The 18,183-nt window shown below is 40.9% G+C and overlaps 2 protein-coding genes across 2 annotated transcripts; both read right to left on the reverse strand.

Moving 5' to 3' along the window:
- Positions 1-2,836: 2,836 nt before the first annotated feature.
- LOC117539887 (GPI ethanolamine phosphate transferase 2-like) lies at positions 2,837-15,618 on the reverse strand. Its single transcript, XM_034206240.1, has 4 exons — positions 15,187-15,618; positions 14,899-15,104; positions 5,919-6,128; positions 2,837-3,067 (listed from the first exon to the last, which is right to left on the reverse strand). Exons 1-4 carry the CDS (start codon positions 15,338-15,340, stop codon positions 2,837-2,839), a joined length of 801 nt encoding a protein of 266 aa, XP_034062131.1. The 5' UTR covers positions 15,341-15,618.
- A 582-nt stretch (positions 15,619-16,200) lies between these two features.
- On the reverse strand, positions 16,201-17,592 carry LOC117539888 (putative protein TPRXL). Its single transcript, XM_034206241.1, has 4 exons — positions 16,837-17,592; positions 16,650-16,701; positions 16,489-16,541; positions 16,201-16,407 (listed from the first exon to the last, which is right to left on the reverse strand). The coding sequence occupies exons 1-4, from the start codon at positions 17,590-17,592 to the stop codon at positions 16,348-16,350; spliced, it is 921 nt and encodes a 306-aa protein (XP_034062132.1). The 3' UTR covers positions 16,201-16,347.
- Positions 17,593-18,183: the final 591 nt, after the last annotated feature.

Genomic DNA, 18,183 nt, shown 5'->3' on the forward strand with positions numbered 1-18,183 from the left:
ACAGTTGATGCTCTGAATAAAGAACAGATGTTTTGATTTTTTCCTTTTCAGGTCGTTATACAATAAAATGTTTGATTCTTCAGATTGTTAAACATTTTGAGAATTGTTTAGTTTTCCCTTCAGATTTTGAAATGACATAATGATTGATAGTTGAAGTAATGTAATTAATTAAATATCATGCCTTACTCTTGAATAAAGCGTAATGAAGTAAACGTAAAGTAATGTTAAAGATTGAGGACACTGTAACTTTACAGATTACAGATTGATCGATTCATCACTGTGAATTTATACCTTAACTCGGAACCTTAGCTGGATCTCTCATGATTCTGATTTAATACCTCAATTGGATTTATTATAAATCCTAAATTCTAATTGTGTTTTAATAAGTAATTGCCTTAAAGTAAATCTTTGAGATGTAAGATGATTTAGAATTTGTGTTTGATGAATGAGATTAACTGAGTGATAAATGATAAAAGATCTTATTTTTGAAACATATATTTTGCTATAATATTTTGTATCCCATGTGTTTATTATTGTGCCTTTTGACAAAAGATGCCAAGCACTGAAGAGAGATGATTTTTATTATGATTGACTGTGTTCAATCAGGGTGATTGAAATGTTTTCAATCTTGTTCTATTTTTTAATGTAATGAATGTATCTGAGCCCACCCAACTCTGAGGACGCCTATTGATTTTAAGTATTGACTGAAATATTCTTAGACTAATGTTAATTGGTTATCAATAGATTGATAAAAAGAGTGAATCTGTAAGAGAATATTTTCATCTGATCTTTTTATAGAGTTTCTTATTGTTTTATAGAATCTGTGATACTGCAAACATCTGTTTGTAGTCAGTCAGAGACTCCTCTGTGAGTTGAGGTCACAGGTCAAACGCTTCTCCTATGTCCGTGGGGGGTTGACCTGGCAGCATCTCTTTGAGACAAGCAGACCATTGTCTCGCATCGGCTATTGATTATACGCGGGCTTTCTGGGAGCCCGCCTCTCCTCGTGTTGGTTAGATGTTTTGTGTCTTTTGGTTCAGAGATTACCTTGGTGGAGCACAAGGACAGTGTGAAACTAGGATGATCTCCCGGCCGTATGTAATTGTCTGTCTCTCAATAAATATCAGTGTATTGACAGGCGAATCCAGTTTCCCTCATTTGATGATGCGCTCAACATTGCTGCAAAGAAGTTTTTACTTCACAACCCGGAGGTGGTGAAGCAGATCTGGGCCCAGTTCGGGAAAGCGGAGGTGGACCTGTTCGCCAACCGGCGTTACCCACTCTGGGCCAACCTCTCCAGGCTCCTAAGAGGGACAGGCTGAGACTAGGGCTGCACGATTTTGGGAAAAAAATCGAATTGCAATTTTTCTGACAAATATTGCGATTGCGATTTGCGATATTTGTTTTTAAGCGACCCAATGGAAGTTTAGTGTAAAATGCGGCCATAACTCCGGCTAGGAAGGTCTGATCAACGTACTCCCATCTCTAGCACCCCCGCAGCCCGGAGCTACGAGTGAAATAACTAAACTTACATGAAACTTCCGTTGGGTTGCTTTAAAGTCAAGCTTCAGTTTAAGATTCACCCTGTAATAGAAACATGTGATGGAGCATTACTAACCTGACACAGATGCTTTGTTTCACCAAGCCATCTAGGAAAGCTCCATTGGAAGCCATTTGGAAAGGGCAGGCACTTTCAAAAATACTTGGCAGGTGATTGGATCAATCTGTCTATCACCTTCTATCATGGGCCACTTCTGATTGATTAACAATGGCTGGTACATGTGGAGCACAGCACTTCTGATTGGTGTGGATGACTGACACACAAGAAGAAAAAAAAAAAAATTGTAAAAGGCTTTGCGATTTGATAATCGCATCATTTCAAATCGCGATTCCGATTTAAAATCGATTAATCGTTCAGCCCTAGCTGAGACAGGGGGGACTGTCTAACGAAGTTATTCAGACTATCCAGGCAGCAAGAGCAGGATCCACCACAGCCTGTTACAGGCCGAAGTGGTTGGGATTCCAGCGGTGGTGTGAAGAAAGGAGTCTAGAGCCCCTATCCTGTACACTGGGCCCTATTCTGTCCTACTTACAGATACTGGTGGACAGGGGGCTTGCTCATTCCACAATTAAGGTGTATGCAGCAGCCATCTCGTCCTGCCATGAGGGATTTGGCGGCAGGTCAGCCTTCAGTCAACCGCTTATTTTTGCAGGGGGTCAGGAGACAGCGTCCAGTGGTGCATGCCTCCACCCCGCAATGGGATCTGCCGTTGGTGCTCGAGGCTCTGGTCACAGAACCATTTGAGCCTCTGGAGCTCTCCTCCCTGAAGGCACTGTCATTGAAAACAGCTTTGCTGCTTGCCTTGACTTCGGCCAAGAGTGTCCGAGCTGACCGCTCTGTCGGTGCACCCTCCGGGCCGGTGGACTTTTATTACCACTGGCCCCACCATTGTAACCACTGGCCCAAGAGCATTCGTCCAAAAAAATCGACTAATCATGAAGAAAATGAACTCATTTGTTGCAATAGTAATTTATGCAAAAACTACATTACTACAACATTTGAATCATCAGTTCTTCCTCATTTTCCTCAATTGTTCATATTTGGTTTATTAAAATAATTATATTGTGGTCATTGTTAAAAAATGTCTGCTATTATTATGAGTATTATTATTTATAGTAAATAAGGTATAAATCAGATAAAATAAATTAGCTTATTGAGGTTTCGTTCATGCATAGGGTAGATTATTTTAAATTACATTTCCTTTTTTGTTTTGTGTATTTTTTACATTTTGGATTTGCTTGGCGAGCTATTTTTAGAACATGTCCCGCGGGCGACTCACATGTTGGCTACCCCTGGTTTAGGACAACAAGAAATTACCTTTGAAATGAGGGCACTGTGAATCTTCTTCAGGATGTCGTCCATCTCCATCAGTTTGGGTTGGATGAGCGAGCTGTGGGGTCCGCTGATGTGGCCGATGTGGTCCAGGCCCAGATAGTGCAGGATCAGAATGTCCCAATCGTCTCTCTTCAGGGTGCTATCCAAGTGACGGGTCACATTGTTGTCAACCTACATGGAGACGTGATGAAAGATAGACATTTACTGATCGAGAGGATTTCAACTGAAAACCAATTAATGTTGGAATTATTCAAAATCGCCCCCTAGAGCAAACAAAAGTTAAGCTGAGGGGAGCTTTACTCAAGCTGCGATAGAGTCTGATAATTATCTGATTATCATCAGGCAAATATTTCAACACATTTGTGAATTGATAAGCATCTTTTTATGTGAACTCATCTCTGAGCCTCCCTGGTTGCTCATTTGGCTTCATCTCTTTCATGGAGATAACTTTTGTAGGTAATGCTGTGACTGAGTACTTTCTAGATACACAAAGCATGTTCCTCATAATTCATAAACCACTGCTTAATTATTCATTAATACCAGTGATGTAAAGTAACCAGTGTTGTGCTAGTTACTGAAAACCAGTAACTAGTTACCATTACTAGTTACTTCATTTCAAAAGTAACTCAGTTACTTTACTGATTACTCACACCAAAAAGTAATGCGTTACTGTGAAAAGTAACGTTTTTAGTTACTTAGAAAAGGGGCTCCCTTTAATGCCCTTATAGCCTTCATTTCAGTACCGTTATTGCATTAGAGAATAATACAATCTGTTGATCAACTTGACATGCATTATATGCAATCTGGATTGCATCGATATTAGCTGGCTTTCCATTTTTGTATATTCTTTCTCCAGGTAGTTGGAAAAAGTTTTCCGTCCCATATGCCGTGTGACGCCCGGACATGCTATCATGCTAACTAGCTCCCTGAAAGCGGGTGACTCCACTGTAGCAATAGCCTGCATGTGTTCTACAACATACCGTGCAATGGCTTTATCGACTTTTCCCTGGCTAGCAGTCCCTTGGTTAAAATCCAGCCGCTGTTGCTTAGGTGGAGGTGGAGTGGCGTTGGCTGAGTCTCTGTGGTCTTAGCTACTAGCTTCGTCCCAGCATGTTGTTTTTGCAGATGTTTTAAGAGATTTGAATTACTGTTTTGGGCAGTAGATAGGATCTTTGACCCGCCAAGACACAACTTACATTGAACTAAAACGTTCTTTTCTTTGTGCTCGACAAAAGTGAAATAGTGAGAATATCTCCAGGTGGAGAAACTAGACTTGAGCTCCGCCGCCGCCATGATAGTCTTGTTAGTAAACAACACAAACACGCCCACAGCGCGTCTCCGCATGTGACACAGGAAGTATCTAAGTACATTTACTCAAGTACTGTACTTGAGTACAGTTCTCATCTCTGTTCGCCTGGCTGTTGACTATATAAAAAAACTAACGCAGTAACGGAGTAACGCACCATGTAGTAATGCGTTAGAGTACTAGTTACTCTAACGCGCTACAGTAACGCGCTACAGTAACGCGTTACATTGTAACGCGTTAGTCCCAACACTGAAAGTAACTACGTCCATTTACTCAAGTACTGTACAATTTTACTTGAATATCTCCATTTTATGCTACGTTGTACTCCACTACATTTCAGAGGTAAATACTGTACTTTAACTCCACTAAATGTATTTAATCCCTTTAGTTACTTCACAGATGTGGATGAATGATGTGAAATATAATCAAGTGTTGAATCAGACTTTAGTTCCACCTGGAGTAAATCCACAAGCTACCCTGCAGTATACAAAGTCATTCAAACTAGCTGCACCTTTACCAGCTTTGAGAACACTTTCATGATCAATCATTATAAAACATATCATATATTCTGAAATGGACCAATCTGCATAATGAGTACTTTCACTTTTGTTACTTTAAGTATATTTTTGTTGCTAATACAACAAATAGTACTTTTACTTCAGTCACATTTTAAATGCAGGACTTTTACTTTTAACAGTATTCCTACACTTTGGTACTTCTTCTTTTACTCAAGTACAAGATCTACTTTTTCCACCTCTGATTAATACATTATTTACAGTCTTCTTCGTACTGGGTTACAACCAAGCAGCAAATCTTTGGTGTTGTAAATTGAAGTTGAAACTGCAGTTCCTCTAATGGCCAATTGCTGCTTGCTCAATTTGAAGTTGTTTACATTTTTAGATAACACACCCGTGCATAATTAAGGGCTTTGAGGTCGCATTGAGTGACAGGAAGTTGCAGTCACAGGTGGCATAGCTGTTAGCTAGATCTTAGCTCCGCTAATTTAGGTCGCTGAACATTCAAATATTGGACAAAGAGTATGGCTTTTATTGTGGTTAGTTGTTATAACAGACCAATTTAGAAGTCTGTGCTACAGTATTTTATGAATTTGTAAATGTACTTTATTTTTATGTTAGCAGGTTTCTGTGTATGCACTCACCATTCCTGTTTTGCTTAGCTTTGCTTCTTGTTCTAAAACACTTTAAGGAGTTGGCTGCAAATTAGTTCAGATAAGTATGTAACTTAAACAAACAAGCCTGTTTTTAGCATTTAAATTAATGCCACAGTTAACATGAATTCGGAATGCATCTTAATAACTTAACTACTACTGGTTTTAGTGGGTAACTTTAAGCTTTTGTAATGCTCACAGTATCGCTTCTGTTGCGCTCCACACTATTCTCCAAACACTTCTGGATCCAAAAAACCAAGATGGTGATGGCAAAATTGACAAAATCAAGGCTTCAGATCAGTAGTACAAACCAATGGAGGACATCGTGGGAACTACAGCCACTTGCTATGTTTATGATATTGTTAAAAAATACACTTTTCTATGAGAACTTGAGCATAAATGTAGTCTCTTGCATTTAGTTTGGTTTAACGATTTCTCACCATTTTCAAAATTCCTGGTTCATAATTGCCATCACTTGCTTTCACGGTCCTTTGATCACACAAGCATAGAACCACAACATTTACCAAGACTGATGGGCTGACACATACCTCTGTGTAGTCGGATACGAAGAAGGAGGTGGTGCCATCGTGCTCCATGAAGTGTTTGGGGAAGAGGCGCACCCAGGTGTCATCCCCGTAGAAGACCATCCTCTTCCCTGCTGCTTTGGCTTGCCAGATGAGGTTGTCTTCCAGCAGTGCCGGAGAATTCAGGTTCATTACCACATCAATGAAGCCTGGAATAGTGCCAGTGGTGAGAGCCTGGGGAGGGATATGTTTCTGTCATTGTACTATGAACAATAATTATCTTTTAATGGTGTTACACAACCTTGCAGTTTCATCATATTAATCCAGCTAATTAAGGCTTGAAATGGAGTGCAGTGTTCATTAAAAATATGTTTTTTTATGATCTTCAAAAACAAAACAAATCCCATTTAATCTGCTTGGTCACTATGTCAATCTAACATTGAAAAAGCAAACTACGTCCCACATCCTCAAACCAATTTTGCTGCCACAAATGGAAAGCTGAATCAGGTAGATTGATGATATTTAGGAAGTACAGTTTCGACTGATTTCATCATGGAATGTGAAATAAAACAACACTGGCCCCCATTTGACTGACAAGGAAACAAAGCCAGTTTTGGAAGTCAGGATAGAGCTTGGTGCATCGTCGAGGGCGGAGTACAAAGGCCTCGTCTTTATGCATTGAAGCAGACGTGAGTATGCAGATACTGGCAGAAAACGCTGTTATTCAAACCGCCTTCGAGTTGGAGCACAGCCCGAGATCTCGTGGGACCCTCAAGACTCCAGGAGAAAATCAGAGGTGACCGGCCTTTATTGTAAAAGGGTCCAAGTTTTACAGGAAACTGCCAAGGGAGCTGGGAAAGTAATCTTATACATTTAAACAGAGTTGTATCTGTTTTATTGGCGATGCATTTGTCCTTAGATCCCCCTGTTTTAAAGATCACATCTGGGTATTTTATTCCTCTCATCAGTTTTTATATATATATATTGAATGTTTGCTTCCAAAACACTTTGTAGCTGTAGGGTTACTGTGGGACTCTAACCACAGCTACTATGAGGATACTTTAAAGGTGCAAGGGGGACAGCAATAAAGTAAAGGTTTTTATTTGCGATCACATTTCAATATACCAACGACAATAACGCTGCATCAATTTGCGTCTTGATTTACGGTAGAAAAGTTATTCTCCGTCACGTTGAAAGGTTTCTGTCTCCTACTTAGAAATTAAAACTCATAAACATACTTTACGCCAGAGAGAGAAGCCTCTCAGCAACTAGAGCTGAAATTTGAAGCCTCATCTCCAAAGCTTTGTTCCTGAGCTCAATTATTTACCACTTCCTTCCGTGTGATTGTTTTTCGCTCCTGCCAGTGCAGATGCTTGTTTCAGGGAGAGATGGATGGTCCCGCTTCAAAAGCCTTCTCCTCTTTCTGCCGGTTCACTCTCAGTGTGAGGTCCATCGCCAATAATAGAGATAGTCTGTCCGGTGAAACCAGCGCTTCGGCACTTTGTAGCAAAACTGGTAGAACATGTTGCTGTTATGCAGTAATAAACACAGGGGGAGGCATATTGGTGGAGCTGTGTCTTCTGCAAGGATAACAATCAGCTCGATTCAAAAGTTCACAGTTTTAAAAAAAAAAAAGGCATTCCATTTCTCCAGATGCCAAAAAAAAACATTGTGAATCTGCCTGAAGGAATCAGTGACTCATCAACATACTAACTCCTGGCTCACAGTATGGGTCTAGGCTCGTGATGTACCTCTGCTTGAATGTCAAATACGATATCAGTAGGGTTTATTGACACTCTCTAGCACAGATATGAAAATGTTTAAAAGGTGCCAAAACACAGATGGAAGATGCTGTGATTTCCACTGGCAAAACATATATTTTGGTTTTCTTTCACTTACTTCTGAAAGCTTAAATGCATTAAAAATATCCTTAAAGTATTATTTCCATTATTGAGGGAGAAAGGTTCATCCTTATCGCAAAGCCAATTTGTGTTTGAGTGCTGTTTCATTTGTGTTTATATATTTTCTATATTAATTGTTTAGTCTATACGGTGAGAAATGTTCATCCAAAAGTTTTTCAAAAGTCCAAAAGTGTTTTGTCCCAAAGACTTTGACTTCAATATGACATAAAACAATCCTGACAATTCTACTTGAAAATAGATTTCTGTCAATTTACTATTTGATAAGTCAACTAATCTTTTTGAGGTCTTCTTCTCCAGTCTTATTATCAAATAAAAGTTATGCGAGTAATATTACATTAATTTTATTTAGCTTACAAACACTTCAATAGCGAAGACATTGCCCACTATAGCAATTTAGTGTTAAGTATCTTGCCCAAGGAGACTTCAACAGGTAGACAGGTAGGGCTGGGAATCAAACCGCTGACCCTCTGATTGGTAGACTTTCATTAAGGCCCAGCTCCACAGTCGCCACCATTTACACTTTACCATTCATGAACTTGGTCTTCTGTTTGTTTACCACCCGGGCAGATACTAGCTCTCCAAACAGCCACATTGCTGCTGCTGTTATGATAAATGAGTTCATTGTCCAAATCCACCAACTCTGTAATGTCCACTGACTGCTGTGCCAGTTTGGCTCGACTGTCCCCCGTGTGAATACAGGACAGGGGGAAGAAACCCCACTTCCTGCCGCGGTTAGAAAGAGCAAGGAAATTGGAACCATTAAAAAACCACAGGGTTTCCGAGTTTCTGGCATAACAACTGTTTGCTGCCTGGCCTTTAATGAAAAATAGCCCATTAACAAGAAACCAGATACGAAAAGTGTGTGTCCTCAATGGAATTCCCTACCATTGCCATGTTAATTATATCAATGAATTAGATGTTTTCTGTGCTGTAAAGTAGTTTTATTTCATTCTGTTTTAGATATCTGCCTAATGGTTTTTCTCTCTTTTTTGTTAGTTACTTTTTTTCTTCAACGTGGGCTTATATATTTGCCACAGGAAGTGAGAGTAATGATGAAAAAGCTCTATGGTGACTTCAGTAAAATAAACGTATTAGTAGCAAAATCAGCTGACCGGTACAGTATGTGTGCAGGATGCTTGTAACTTTATTATGAGACAGTGGAGGGAGTTTTAATGTGTGTGTGAATGGATGGCCGTGGGATAATGATTTGGGTTAGTTGGCTGTGTCATAGGTAGCAGTTAATTGGGTGCAATGCAGTGATAGTGGGCAGAGAGTGGCAGATGGTGTGCACTGCCACCTACTGGTGTGTCACTACATCTTAATGCTGTGATGGAAAATGTTATACTTGTGATAGGGAATAACACAGTGGCAAGAGAAGTACTCAGAACTGTTACTTAAAGATCCTTTCCTTAAGTAAATGTAGAAATATTGAGGTCTTAAAATTCTCCAGTAAAAGTCTTAAAATAAAAATTGTATTTAAGTATAATTACAGAAGTAATATAAAGACAGCGTAATCAAAAGTAAAATTCATACTAATACGGAAAACATTATTCTGTTTTGTCAAAGCTGAGCCAATTTTAGTTACCTTAATAAAATACTGGGTATTTAATGTAATAACAGCATATGATATAAGCATTTGATTTGTTTTTATGTGTACAAAATAGCTCTTAACTATAAGTGTTAAATACAGGTAGAGGAAACAGTTAAATATGTTTGCCTCAATGGAGTGGAGTAGAAGTATTTGTTGCTTAAAATTGAAATACTCTAGTACATTTGTTACATTCCACCATTGGAATGATACAACTTCTAATGAACAGAACAGTCGTTTTCAAAAGAGAAAAGGAATTTGTTGCATGATTTTGAGCTTTTCTTGTACTAACAACTGGCCTAAGAAGACAATCAGTGGATATCTTTGCATTTTATTACAAAGGGCTCTAATCCATTACCTAAAATTAAATCCCTCCAACAACCAATCATCCAGTATTTTATTTTTGAGAGGTTTGTCAATATATGAGGAAGTATATGAAGCAGGAGCAGATATACATTAGGCTGTTATGCCCTTACATTTACTATAACTGCCCCTTAAAAGAGATTGAGGGTCCCTTCTGCTCTCAGCAAGATCACAAATCCAACGTGCACGTTTCTGGACAGCTGTAAAAGCACCATTTTTGGTTCCATCATGCCTGTGCTTCTAAATCAGAAACCTTTCATTTTAAACTTATTGATTTTCCCATCTTCATACTATCTTACCGTCAACAAATCTTAAGAGATTGTTCACACCCAGAGTTGTTTTTCCTCAAGGCCCCTTTTCCCTCCATCATCTTCCCTAAACCCTTGGATTATGACGGAACATCTGTCTCCCTGCCAGTCCACCTCAATCAGCTTTATCCCATCATCATCCCTCCTCCTCCTCCTCCTCCTCCTCCTTCCCTCAAATTACAATAGAAAGAATATTCTTTGTTATAGATTAAATGTTTATCTTTGCATTTAGTCATTGGTAAAAAAAAACATGTGATTTAGGACTCTTAGAAATTACATTGTCAGTTGATTTCTGACATCTTACAGACGGAAAGAAGTAGTTGGATGATTGAGAAATATTTGGTATAACTACTTTGATCAATAAAGTGGATGAGGTCATGACAGGCAATAACACCAAACTATTGGAGGCCCTGGTTCTGACTTTTTAATTGTGAGGGTTTTCCTGTCATTTGAAGTGTTTCTCAGAAGTGAGCATGTCATGCTTTTCTGACGAGATAGGGAGCTAATTATGTTTGGGTTTTCTAAGGTCGGTCAGGCAAAGAAAGCTTTAAAAAGCTGTGATTTGCATTTTTCTAAAGTTTCTGACATTTTATAGACGAAACAATTATCCAAAAATTAAAACTAATTCTGCAGATTCAGGGAAAGCATAGTTGAGGCCCTAGTTGGACACCATTACAAATGTAGACATGTATTTAATCAGTATAAAATAAAATGTTGCTAATGTTTATTACGTCAAAGTAAGATGCTACCAAGACAGTATCATCCTTTGTTGGCTCAGCTTTCAGAAAATATGTTGTTATTGAGAGTGCTCTGATGTTTTTTTCCTGAAATCCTGTTTCTCCTGCAGTTTTTCTTCTTGTTTTCAGCGCTTATCCTGTCCACTATCTCTGACAGTGTCCACCAACACATGCTGCCCTCTCTGACCTGAACCTGCCTGAGCACATTCATCAGACATCGCTGAGGAGGAATCTGTCCAACTTCAGGATGCGTATTGCCTCCAATCTTCTTCCATCTTTAAAACAGCTTGCTGCTGTCAGCACATTTCTGTCCTTCCCCCCCCCTCCCCTGTCCCCCTCAACCCCTGCTGAAGCATGGAATCTGCCTTTTATTCTGCCCTGACAATATTCTGCTCCACCTGACAACTTCAGTTAGATGCCTCTCCACCTCCGCGCTGCCCGGCAGCCATAGAGACAATACCAAGATGCTCTTTTTCCCAGAAAATCACCTCCTTAGCAAAATCTTTTCAGCAGCACTGACAACTAAACGCAGACTTTTTCCCAGGCTGCCCACAGTCTCAGTGTTTCAGCTCAATAACGTCATGCACCTGCAATGTGCTCACTCTTCCCAAACTCAGCCTGATTACTTTATTTGCAATAATAATAATAATAATAATCCTTATATTTATTATAGCGCTTTATCAAAGACTCTCAAAGCGCTTTACAAATACACATTACACATACAGATCATACATGTAATGGTCATCTACTGTGGACAATACCCACAGGAGCAAATTCGGGTGAAGTGTCTTGCCCAAGGACACAACGGCCTGACGCAGTGGGGCGGGAGCGGGTTTCGAACTGGAGTTCCCCAACGCCCCCTTGATCTGATGATCAAACGCACAGACCACTGCGCCACCCGTCAATAGGCTAAAAACGTAGTGTAAGAACCTGAACCATTTAGGTGTGTCATAATGTATAGTAAATGTTTATGTTGGCAAGACAGTTGTGGTATTTACTGTACTGCTGCATTCGACACGGTGAATCATCAGATCCTCCTTCGCACTCTCCAAAAACTTGGAGTTTCAGGCTCTGCACTTTCCCTCCTCACCTCATATCTGAAAGACCGTACCTACAGGGTGACTTGGAGAGGGTCTGAGTCCCACCCTTGTCAATTAACTACAGGGGTCCCTCAGGGCTCTGTTCTTGGTCCCCTCCTCTTCTCCCTGTACACAAACTCACTCGGATCAGTCATTAGCCCGCATGGTTTTTCATACCACTGCTACGCTGACGACCAGTGTTGGGACTAACGCGTTACAAGTAACGCGTTACTGTAACGCCGTTATTTTTGACAGTAACTAGTACTCTAACGCATTACTTTTTAAATTCAGTAACTCAGTTACCGTTACTACATGGTGCGTTACTCCGTTAGTTTTTTTTATATAGTCAACAGCCAGGCGAACAGAGATGAGAACTGTACTTAAGTACAGTACTTGAGTAAATGTACTTTGATACTTCCTGTGTCACATGCGGAGACGGGCTGTGGGCGTGTTTGTGTTGTTTACTAACAAGACTATCATGGCGGCGGCGGAGCTCAAGTCTAGTTTCTCCACCTGGAGATATTCTCACTATTTCACTTTTGTCGAGCACAAAGAAAAGAACGTTTTAGTTAAATGTAAGTTGTGTCTTGGCGGGTCAAAGAGCCTATCTACTGCCCAAACCAGTCATTCAAATCTCTTAAAATATCTGCAAAAACAACATGCTGGGACGAAGCTAGTAGCCAAGACCACAGAGACTCAGCCGACGCCACTCCACCTCCACCTAAGCAACAGCGGCTGGATTTTAACCAAGGGACTGCTGGCCAGGGAAAAGTCGATAAAGCCATTGCACGGTATGTTGTAGAAGTTCTAGAACACATGCAGGCTATTGCTACAGTGGAGTCACCCGCTTTCAGGGAGCTAGTTAGCATGATAGCATGTCCGGGCGGCACACGGCATATGGGACGGAACACTTTTTCCAACTACCTGGAGAAAGAATATACAAAAATGGAAAGCCAGCTAATATCGATGCAATCCAGATTGCATATAATGCATGTCAAGTTGATCAACAGATTGTATTATTCTCCAATGCAATAACGGTACTGAAATGAAGGCTATAAGGGCATTAATGGGATCCCTTTTTTCAAGTAACTAAAACGTTACTTTTCACAGTAACGCATTACTTTTGGGTTTAAGTAACTAGTAAAGTAACTGAGTTACTTTTTAAATGAAGTAACTAGTAATGGTAACTAGTTACTGGTTTTCAGTAACTAGCACAACACTGCTGACGACACCCAATTAATTCTGTCCTTTCCCCGCTCAGAGACCCAGGTCGTTGCACGCATCTCTGCTTGTCTAGCTGACATCTCTCAGTGGATGTCTGCTCATCACCTCAAGCTCAACCTTGACAAGACTGAGCTGCTCTTCCTTCCGGGAAAAGATTGTCCCACTCTTGACCTAACAATCAACATCGGCACCTCTATTGTTTCCCCGACTCAGACTGCAAGAAATCTGGGTGTGATCCTAGATAACAAACTGTCCTTCACTGCAAACATAGCTGCTACAACCCGTTGCTGCAGATACACGCTTTACAACATCAGGAAGATACGTCCCCAGCTGACTCAGAAAGCGACTCAGGTTCTGGTCCAGGCTCTCGTCATCTCACACCTAGACTACTGCAACTCCCTCCTGGCTGGTCTACCTGCATGTGCCATCCGACCTCTGCAGCTCATCCAGAATGCAGCGGCTCGTCTGGTCTTCAACCTTCCTAAATTCTCCCACACCACTCCGCTCCTCCGCTCCCTTCACTGGCTTCCGGTAACTGCTAGAATCCACTTCAAGACACTGGTACTTGCTTACCATGCTGCGAATGGATCTGGCCCTTCGTACATCCAGGACATGGTTAAACCGTACACCCCAGCGCGTGCACTACGCTCTGCATCAGCCAAACGACTCGCTGCGCCCTCGCTGCGAGGGGGACCCAAGTTCCCATCGGCAAAAACACGTGGGTTTGCTGTCCTGGCTCCAAGATGGTGGAATGAGCTCCCCATTGACATCAGGACAGCAGATAGCTTGCACATCTTCCGGCGCAGACTGAAAACTCATCTCTTTCGACTCCACCTCGAGCGATAGATCTATTAACAAAGCACTTATATACTAATAAAGGACTGGCTTACCTAAAGCCAGTTGAGTAGCACTTGAAATGTTTGGCTCTATGAAACCTGATGTACTTATATGATTCTGTTTTCTTCAAGGTTGTGTCTTCCTGGTCGAATGTACTTATTGTAAGTCGCTTTGGATAAAAGCGTCAGCTAAATGCAATGTAATGTAATGTAATGTAGTAACAATTAATTACAATTATAGCGTTTTGTGTAGTTTTGTATGCATCTATGTTTCTTGGCCATAAATGGTAATGGAGTTTCTCTCCCACACTCATTGTGCTAAATTAGTATTTTTACTTTTTTCGCTTTGAGTACATTTTAATGATAATACTTACTTACTTTTAATTGTAATTAATATTTTAGTATTTGCCATAGGCGCCATTTATACTGGGGATGCTGGGGACACTTTTGGAAGTGGCCAATTGTGTCCCCAGCACTTTGCATTAGGATCATTTGTTTAAATGTTCTGAAAATAGCATGCACAAAGCATTGTACACTTTGAGAAAGCTTTATTTACACAAGAGAAAATGTGCAATCTGGAGGAGTGTTCACACTTTTTGGGTGTATTTCTGGTAACCCAAGTGGTGCAGTTTGGACCTGCTACACGTTTAATATTATGAATAACTGAATAGAGAATAGTAAAGCAATTGTTGCTCCCGCTTTGCAGCAGCGTAGCATAGTTACTGTACTAGTTGTCAAAAAAAGCATTGCAAGCATATGGATGTACACATATATGTATGTATTGTTTGAGGGGGCGCTTAATGCAGTAGTGTTTTTTTTTAAATCGGAATAAAGTGTCCCCACCACTTTTTCTAACAAAGTGACGCCAATGATATTTGCACTTGTACTCAAGTAAAGGATATGAGTACTTCTTCCAACACTGCCCGAGTGTCCCACAAACTCCTTACCTTGATCCTGGGCATGGTGACGGTGGGGGGTCTTGCCTTGGCCACGAAGCTGTATGAGGAGCCCCTCTCCACCAGGTGTCGGGTGTAGGGCATGTACATGCGGCCATTGGGTCCAAACACAAAGTCCTCCCGCAGAGCATCCACTAACATTATAACCACCCTCTTAAACAGGGGCTGTGGGAGGCGGGAGGAGTTGGGAGAACTTCCTGTAATAAAAAATGAAGTTTAAGAGTTTTGACAGATGACCAACACACATGCACACACGCAGGTGAGTGTGTGTGAGCTCACCTGTCAGCGGCTCCACGGGAAGGTCTGACAGCTTGTTCTTGGATGAGATGGAAGACTTGAGAGGGACAGGGAAAAAACCCCGTAGAAAGAGGGCCACGCCAATCCCTTCAAGTATTAAAATGAACGAGGCAAACACGGACGAGCGAACTTTCATGTTGCTGTTTGACAGACACTTAAAGGGACGGGTTTGTTTGTAAAGATGCTAGCTAGCAAACATGACGCTTTCCACACACTTTACCCAAATATAGGGGAAGGTAGAAAGCCATAACATCCCATTTTAAGATGGAAGTACTGTAAAACAACGTATTACAAAGCCACCTAATTCGGTTTTTAATAAACGGACTTTAGACTATATATTAATGGCTGAAATTAACAATAAAAACACTAATACCAGTTGGCGCTGTAGCCGTTCATAGTCGCTTCCGCATTGATAGCATGGAACTACGGGTATTACGTAGGGTCAAACAAAATCGAAACGCCTTTTTCTAAAGGACAATTTAGATGTATTCCACTCCATAGAAAATAGTGATCTCTCTGTACGGACCGTACAGAGAGATCACTATTTTTCTATGGGTGCCTTCTATACACACATAACACGTAAAAAAAATGGTCCTTATGTATTTATATTATTATTGTGAATTCAATATTCAATAACCCAGAGTATGATTTTGGTGTCTTTTGAACACTGGAAATGACTTTTTAGGCTTAATGTGTCAGGTTACTCCTACCCAACTCAAGAATTAACCTTCATAAACCTCACATCGGACATTTAATTCTCCAACACACAATATCAATATAATAATAATAATATCTGTTCTTGTACATATCATATTCTATTTACATATAGACTTTTTGCACTACTTGTATGTATTTTATTATATATGTTGCATTGTTGGAGGAGCTCAGGTCAGAAGAATGTCATTGCTATTTCTACACTGTAGCTTTGTGCATATGAGGATTATAGAACCTTTGAAATGCAAACAAAAACATAGATACAAAAAATTAGACATTTCCTCCAGTTTTGACAATTTATTTAAAACACTTTATTCACAATTTAATCATGACTGGCTAAGTAAGTACACACCAAATCCATCACATAGCATAAGTCAATTAATGATATGTTTTCACTTTATATTGCACTTCCATCTTCTCTTCTTCTCATTACATATCCCGACTCAGCTTTTTAGCTTCTTTCCTCATCTCTCTCCTCACACAAAAAGACTTCAGAGAATAAAAGTGAACAGATGAGTTATTCATCATTACATTAATTCTGATTTAAACATTAAATACATTGATATTTACCTTTTGCACGAGAGCTTGAGCTTCATACTGCCCTCTCATCTCCTCTCCTCTCTCTAAAAACAAAAAGGAAAAATATGTACTGTAGGTCTTCAAATAACTTGTAAACAGATGAGCTGAACTTCCTGAAATCCGGTAATAATATTAGATAACTTGGTTCTTACCTTTTTTGCATGAAAGGTCACACTTAATTCTGCCTCCCACCTCCTCTCCTCTCTATAAGCAAATGTCAAATTACATTAAATAGTTAACAAGTTTAAGAATAAACACATTACCCTGAAATGTGGAAATAACATTTAACAATTTCATTTATATCTTTTTAATGTGACACACTTTTTACTGTGACCCCACCTGGGTCCTCTTCTTCATCAGAAGCCGGATGCTCTTCTTCACAGGGACGTTCCCTACCGGCTGAGCCTCCCAGGGTGCAGCAGGTTCAAGAAGCTCACAGGGGCTCTGGAGAGAGGAGCTGGTCCTCTGCCGCCTTCTGAGGGTGATCCTGGTCGGATGAGCTGTCGGCACAAGAGACCAGAAGCAAGAGGAAGAGCTAGAAGAAGAGTTAGAGGAAGAGCGAGAGGAGGAGGAGCTAGAAAAAGACAGAGAGAAGGAGCGAGAGGAGGAGCTAGAGGAAAAGCGTGAGGAGGAGCGAGAGGAGGAGCTAGAGGAAAAGCGTGAGGAGGAGCGAGAGGAAGAGCACGGAGAGCTGCCAGAGTCAAGAAGGGAGCCATGAGGGGAACCAGAAGTGGGGGAGGTCCTAGTGAAGGAGCCAAGAGGTGACCTACCTGAAGAGCCAAGGTGAGACTTACCTGGATCTTCAGCGACTCTCTCGCTCCACCTGCTGCCAGACTGCTCCCTCCTCTTCATCAGAATCCTCAGGTTCTTCATCCTCTTCCGCTCAGGGGCGGGGCCAGTTGGGGGGCCATGGTGGGAGCCAGGGGAGGAGCTGCAGATGGCTCTAAAGGGGGAACAAGGAGAAGAGTTATGTTCAGGGGCAGGTTCAGCTGGGGAGCCAGGCAGAGATGGGATCCTGCACAGGACGAGCCGGGGGAGGCTGGGACGGGCGGGGTCTGGCAGGAGGACAGCTGTCCACTTGTAGTGCCGGGCCATCTGAAGGTGAAAATAAAAACAACAGTCAGACCACTGCTCCACATGTGTTATACCATAATGACTTGAATCAAAAGGATCAGTATCACAATGCATTAAAGGTCCCATGGTCATGGCCATTTCTACTGATCATAATTCCATTGTTGAGGTCTACTAGAATATATTTATACTGTGCAATTTTCCAAACTCACATTGGTTTCTCATACAGCATCTCTGTAAAGTATGTCTTGTTATTGTCTTGTTTATGTTTCTTATGCTGGTGTTAGGTACTGTGTATCTTGTTTTTTATGTGTTTGTACGGCGACCTTGAGAGCCTTGAAAGGCGCCTATATAAAATAAATGAATTATTATTATTATTATTATTCACTCTCTGTCCTAAACGGCTTGTTGGAGCTTTGTTGGAGGGTAACGTAACTGCTCCGCGGACGTAACGTAATGGCTCCATGGATTGGTCCATTTGGATATGGGCACATCACTGTACCCAGGAAGAAAAAGAGAAATCTCCAATGAGGCGTTCTGGGGCAGCATAGATATACAGGTATTTTCAGTGTTAGAGTTTTACTCGCTACACGGTGTACTTTGAGGGTTTGTGAC

The sequence above is a fragment of the Gymnodraco acuticeps genome, unplaced genomic scaffold (assembly GCF_902827175.1).
Source record: "Gymnodraco acuticeps unplaced genomic scaffold, fGymAcu1.1, whole genome shotgun sequence".
Lineage (NCBI taxonomy): Eukaryota > Metazoa > Chordata > Actinopteri > Perciformes > Bathydraconidae > Gymnodraco > Gymnodraco acuticeps.

What these genes read in the sequence shown, in the direction of transcription:
- LOC117539887 (XM_034206240.1), bottom strand. Translation starts at nt 15,340, where the DNA reads ATGAAAGTTCGCTCGTCCGTGTTTGCCTCGTTCATTTTAATACTTGAA. An exon ending in TCACCATGCCCAGGATCAAG is followed by an intron (nt 6,129 to 14,898) that starts GTAAGGAGTTTG and finishes ATCCCTCCCCAG; the next exon opens with GCTCTCACCACTGGCACTAT. An exon ending in TCGTATCCGACTACACAGAG is followed by an intron (nt 3,068 to 5,918) that starts GTATGTGTCAGC and finishes GTCTCCATGTAG; the next exon opens with GTTGACAACAATGTGACCCG.
- LOC117539888 (XM_034206241.1), bottom strand. Translation starts at nt 17,592, where the DNA reads ATGGCCCGGCACTACAAGTGGACAGCTGTCCTCCTGCCAGACCCCGCC. An exon ending in TGATGAAGAAGAGGACCCAG is followed by an intron (nt 16,702 to 16,836) that starts GTGGGGTCACAG and finishes ATTTGCTTATAG; the next exon opens with AGAGGAGAGGAGGTGGGAGG. An exon ending in TGACCTTTCATGCAAAAAAG is followed by an intron (nt 16,542 to 16,649) that starts GTAAGAACCAAG and finishes TTTTGTTTTTAG; the next exon opens with AGAGAGGAGAGGAGATGAGA.